This window comes from Aspergillus affinis, assembly GCF_023601865.1.
Source record: "Aspergillus affinis strain CMG 70 chromosome Unknown NODE_146_length_83852_cov_87_229114, whole genome shotgun sequence".
NCBI classification, from domain to species: Eukaryota; Fungi; Ascomycota; class Eurotiomycetes; order Eurotiales; family Aspergillaceae; genus Aspergillus; species Aspergillus affinis.
Window position 1 is genome coordinate 77853 of NW_026515927.1, and position 6000 is coordinate 83852.

Here is a 6000-nt window from a genome sequence, read left to right on the forward strand (position 1 = left end):
ATGAATGTCGACATGGGTTGTGACTGTCGTGCTCTGTTTTCTTTTCTTTTTTTTTTCTGGTCATGTCTTGTTATTGTTCTGGAAATGGTGAACTGGTCGGCGTTGATCGTCCAAGTATGGAGCACAGCACAGAGCACCAATGTAGAGTGTCGTTTGATTATGCAAGACGGCAGGTGTGTCCCCAGTCCGGGGCCTGATTGATGATCTCCACACCGTATTAGAATCTGAAACGATGACAGTTACATATCTAGATCTGTCCATCCTCCCTTAGTCACATACTTTCCTGTCGCTTCCTCTTGTCTAATATGTCCACCACATTCAACAGACCGCAAAGGATATCTCAACATGCAAGACAAACATGAAAAAAAAAACAACCAAATAAAATACTTTTGATCTAGACCCAACGAATCCAACAACGTCGACCAAAGACAAGCAAAACACCTTGGGTATGATAGTTGATGTAACGTAAATCGCGCATTCCACTGCTCCGCTAAGTAGAGCCTCTGAATCTCTCCCAGACTCTCCTCTCATCTCATCTCGTTTCCCCTAGATCTCAAGTTCAGGCTCTAAGCCATCCGATTCCGTCGGCTAGGATGGATGCCCGCCCACTCATCCACCTCGTTCTCTTCGGGCTGCGTCTTGCGCTCCTTCTCCTTGTGCAGGCTGTTTTGGCGCTCTTCGGCCAGCTTCTTGTTCTTGGCTTCGATCTTGGCTTTGCGGTGGTCCGATTTACCTCCGCCGCCGGCCCTGCAGGGGAAAGGTTTTGTGTTAGTGGGGTGTTAAATTGGACTGGACTGGACTGGTAATCGGTGACCGGTGACACCGGTGTTGTGTATGTATGCAATGCAACTAACACACACGCACAAAAAAAGCAATAAGATAAGCAAGAGAACAGGGGCAAGGCAAAGACGTACGTAAGTTCCACATTAATTCGTCTCGGCGGGTACTTTCCGTCGTCGAACATAGAGTGATGGTACAGTTTCAGACAGGTCTTCATGCGATCGTAGTGGTCGAACTCGACGAAGCCGAAGCCGCGACACTTAGTGGGCTTGTCTTTCTCCGTGGCCACGCGCACCGAGGCAGGTGGGTTCTTTTCGAAATGCTTCTTCAGCGACTCTGTGTTGGCCGAGTAGGGGAGGTTTCCTGGAGTAGGGAAGTGATCAGTCGATGCGACGTAAATTCAAGAGGGTGGTGGGGGAGGAGATATTGCGAAACATACCGACGAAGACGATGAATCGGTTCTGCTTCTCGGCGGGTTGCGACTCGGTCGTCTCCTGCTCTGCTTGCTGGTCGTCGGAGGTGATCTTTTCTTTCTTCTCCTTCTTCGATTTCTTGTCTTTCTTCTTGTCTTTCTTCTCTTTCTTCTCGGCGGGCTCGTCTTGTTGCTCGTCAACGTCCATTGCGTCCGCGGCGGGCGTGTCTTCCTGTTCCTTCTTCTTCTCCTTCTTCTCCTTCTTTTCCTTCTTCTCCTTCTTCTCCTTCTTCTCCTTCTTCTTTTCTTCCTTGCTTTCCTTCTCCGGCTCCTCCTCCGTCTTCTCCTTCTTCTCTTTCTTCTCCTTCTTGTCCTTCTTGTCCTTCTTCTCCTTCTTATCTTCCTTCACCTCCTCCTCAACAACATCCTTCACCTTCTTCTCTTTCTTCTCCTTCTTGTCCTTCTTCTCTTCCTTCCGCGCCTTCTTGCCCTCAGGCTGCACGGCCTGCTCCTCGACGTTCTTGCGCTTCTTGTCACTCATTGTGTATGTATGGAACGAAGTAACTTAAACAACGAGATTTGGATCCAGGCGCCACAGATACGCCCGTAGACTAAGAGAAGAAGAAAATGTAGGAAGGTTGAAAAAAAAGAAATTCAAAGAATTGAAAATTGTCGATCGGGCAAATTTTTGGAAATTTGCTTTTTTTGCCGGGCGGACGGATGGGGGATCGAGGCGGTGAAGAGAAGATCATGATGTGGGTCTGTTTACTGATGGAGATATACTCCGGACTTCGAGATGGTCTTGGGGTTTGGGAGGGGACGGTTTGACATTGTAAGGGAGGTAGTGGAATTGGATTTTGTAAAGGGGTTCTATCTAGGAGTTGAATTACTGATTATAAAAAAAGCAAGTGAAATCTTACCCATTTACAGTAATAGTATACTGTGTAGTAAGTAGTATGTATGGAGGTAAGGTGGCGGAATACATGAGACTCAACGTCAATTCGATTGAAAAAGAAGATTTCCTTGATATCTTTCCTATAGTGCGATATGACACTTTTAAGGAGACTACTATCCCAAATAGCTTTTTAGCTACTGGATTAGTCCTTTTTAATCCGAATCATGTGTTAGAAAAGTTGAATATTCAGCTTGAATCTCTATTACCTCTTGAATCACCACCAAGTCGACCACCATCTTCCGGCAGTGATAGCGACCCTGATTCTCTCTAGACAATTAAAAAGCTAGAGAAATCTAAATCTCGCATCGATTTAGGCCTAGAACCTTGATCCGATAATCTCTCTTTACCTACAAAAAGAGAGATTCAGTACCATTACAATATGACAGTCCGATTGCTTTATCACCATATTTTCTCTCTGATTGATGTCGCCAGTTAGAAGAGATTCAGGATGATATTGGTGTTGGGAGAGACTGTGGTAGTGATTACGTATATATCTTTGGATCCAACTTCTATAGAAGCTATGGTTGAACCTGAATTACTTCAGATGTCTACCATTCGCCGCGAGTTTACTTGTTCTGGCTGTAATACGAAAGGACACAGGATTAACCAATGCCCTGAGAGAGCTAGATAGTCAAATTTATTATTGTTTTGGCTCTAAATTTGCTGTTGAAAATTGTGATTTTTTGAAGTTTTCATGAGGTGACCGGTCGGCCGGGAATCACGTTAACCAGGTATTAGTGAATAAATAAACGTCGGATTGTGGAGACACGTTGGAAATGTATCTCAATGAGGTTTCTACCTAAAATATCTAACAACAAGAATTTCAGGTAAGAAAGATAGCATAAGGGGAATTCTTGGTGATCATGATAAGTTCTCACCAAGGATCATATACTAGGTTGCATAGTTTTGCATTACGGCCAACGGAAAGGAGTTCTTCAAGTAAAACACTGTATTTGTCAATCAAGTGCATGTGGTAAGTCCAGAGGACGGACAAGTTATGGCCGGACAGGCTTTTGAAAGAACAGGGGATATCTAATTAAGTGAAGAAAAAGTAGAACGGAAAAAGTAAGTATGGAGAGATGTCAACAACGAGCTACTCTAAACGGCGTTACAGTACCATTTATGGACAAGAGCTTATTCCAGGATATTTTGATCCATTTGAGCACTTTTGAGGATCTGGCGCATCCGCAAATATATCCCTTTATCTTCTCTCTTTCGTATGCTTCCGTTGGGGAAAACCACTTTTCGCAATTCTAGAACCCACGGTACCAACGGCTGGTAATATTCCGTGAAATTCGCCTCTATGGTGCTTTTGAAGACATCCTTATCCGAGATTGTTCCCAATTTAAGCTTAGCCAATTCTTCCATGTCAACATAATTCCATTTTTCGAATTGGGGCACTGTCTTGTTCTTGCTCTCTCGTCCATTGTAATGGATACAAATCCAAAAGAGAACCCAGAAAAAAGACTCCAAGTCATGGTTGAAAGTGTGTCTTTCTCCCAAAAGGAGACCGACAGCCATAAAAGCCCTGGTCCCTGTCTTACCTCGAGCTCCAGAAGGTCGCTCTCGTTGCTCCTCGATGGCAAGGTCCAGGTCAATTAGAAAGGCTTGCCAGGATCGGGTTTCTTCCTCATTGACAATCAGATTTCCAGTGGAGATGTCACCTTGTAAAAGCCCCGTCTTTGTATGCAGTGATTCGTAACCTTCTTCAGTTAATTGTGAAATGTATAACCTACCAGGTAATCCACTCACCTTCTATGCAGTTCTCAAACCCGGATAACATTGAGACGCGAGACTTTGCTTTATATATGGGTATCCCATAGTCTCGGATAACCACACGACGATGTATTCTATTCTGTACGGTAGGACCGTGCCCACCTTTGGTCGGGGAGCTAGAGTAGGTGCGTTTGCTAGGAGGCAGAGTTATGTCGGTCTGGCTGCATGGCCTTTTGCGTCCAATGCTACTCGTCGTGGGATGACCCATACTTGCCGAGCCCGCAGTGTCATCCACAGTCAAGGGAGTATCGGAACGTACCGGTCAATAATTTGTTCCCTGGGTCACATCAAGTCCTTTCCGCACGTTGCCACGGATATCATCGACATTTCTACCCACTTGAACCGTTTCATGGTAGTAATACCTTGCTACATTGACCACGCCTCTCTCTGTTGCTTCTGCCAAAAGTTTGCCTTCCTCCACTCGCTCCGGATACTGCCATGAGTCTTTAATAACCAGTGGCGCATTCTCCTTATCCCCTTCACGGTAAGCCTTCCAGCAAGTCGTAGCTCTGCCAGCCACACACGGGGAGCGTTTCATAAGGCTGTCGAGAATGAGGCATTCCGACTGTCCGTCGCGTATGATCTCAATGAATCTCTTCCCATTCGAGGTCAACATGATGCTGGGATCATATCCTAACTGTTCATCATTCATCCGCAGGAATCCCAGCATAACTGAAACAAACCGGAGTCCATCTTTATTGATATCAAAGGGCGATGATGCGATAGCTCCTACGCGATCAAACTCCCAGAGTCGCATATTGGGTCCGCACAATGTAAAGCCTAAGGCAAAGCGACGAGTATCCTGTGCAGTGAGCACTTCCCTCGCATAGCGGCCCAGGTCGCGCCACGTCTTTGAGCCAGTATCAGCGGTCGGGTTACTCTTCAGCTCGCCTAGGACCAGAACGTGAGACCAGTGGTATTGTGTGCGACTGTCCGCATCAGAGTTACACACGAGGCCGACGTCTAACTTGCGATCGGCTGTAGATCCTTGCAACGGTTGTCCGGGTTGTGCCAAAATCGCGCGATCGGACACGGTGGTAAAACCCTCTTCTGAAGCTATCTCACGGACCTCGTCGATCAGCGTAGAGAGCCAGCCTAAGACCTCATTTTCCTTAGCACTTTCGGGCCAGGCCCTCCAGCCTTTTCCTTCGTTGAACAAAGGGGTATGCCTTTCTTTGCATCTTCTTAACACGGCAGCACCCGTCTCTTCAAGACCATCAACACTCCCAAAGTATGCATTGTAGAAACCAGGTATCCCGACGTAGATTGATCCTAGCTCCTCCTTCAACACGGTATCTACGTACTTCCTATGCTCTGAGGATTTGACAAAACTGCTTGTTGTGTGCAAATAGGGAGTCTGGTCGAGAAAAGGTAACGGTCTGGGAGGTGGTGTAGATTCGGCCGCGACGGTATAGACTTTATCCCAGATTGCGCCATCGGATTCTTTGTTGAGGACAGCACCCAGTAATGGAAAGAGTCTTTCAGGATCAAAGTCATTAGAATTAACGGCCGAGCCCAGTCGCGACAAGTCACTGAAAATATTGCTGCTGCCGCTGACGGAGCGTAATATACGCGAAGCGGGAAGGGCTTGCAACGCTAATATTAAGTCAAGATATAGATTCTGGAGAACTTTACGGTTAGAAATGATGCAAAAGCATTTGAAAGACAGTAACTACCTTCGGTATCCAATTGACGTAGAGAGTCGATCGAACACGGGAGTCCTGCTTCTTTGCACGCCACCATTAGGTTTCCGTGAAAAACACTCAATCCCTCGCCGATTGGCTTGGATTCGATGATTACTGTCCTGGAGGGCTGGGCCATTTGAGCGCTGAGAAAGAAAAGGCGCGTATATCAATCTCTTAGGAACACATGGCGAAAGAGGATACTGAAGCTGGCTAAAAAAGTACTCATAGGATATGAAATGTGAGGTTTCCTGTCTGGCAGTTTCCTGTTTTCGAGGACCCACTCAGCCAGGATGCTGACTCAGAGGCCAGAGCCAATAACGTATTTCCCCACCGAGTCGGCCACACCACCGAGTCGGCCACCGCCTACCAACTTCTAATTACTAGGGCCTTTA

At 46.5% G+C, this 6000-nt stretch overlaps 2 protein-coding genes across 2 annotated transcripts; both read right to left on the reverse strand.

Moving 5' to 3' along the window:
- Positions 1-566: 566 nt before the first annotated feature.
- Positions 567-1733, reverse strand: KD926_002196 (RNA-binding protein; the record flags this gene model as incomplete). Its single annotated transcript, XM_053094007.1, has 3 exons — positions 567-747; positions 915-1143; positions 1220-1733. The coding sequence occupies 3 exons, from the start codon at positions 1731-1733 to the stop codon at positions 567-569; spliced, it is 924 nt and encodes a 307-aa protein (XP_052951209.1).
- Positions 1734-4185: 2452 nt separating this feature from the next.
- KD926_002197 (uncharacterized protein) lies at positions 4186-5744 on the reverse strand (the record flags this gene model as incomplete). The annotated part of the gene is made up of 2 exons (XM_053094008.1): positions 4186-5552; positions 5636-5744. The coding sequence occupies 2 exons, from the start codon at positions 5742-5744 to the stop codon at positions 4186-4188; spliced, it is 1476 nt and encodes a 491-aa protein (XP_052951210.1).
- Positions 5745-6000: the final 256 nt, after the last annotated feature.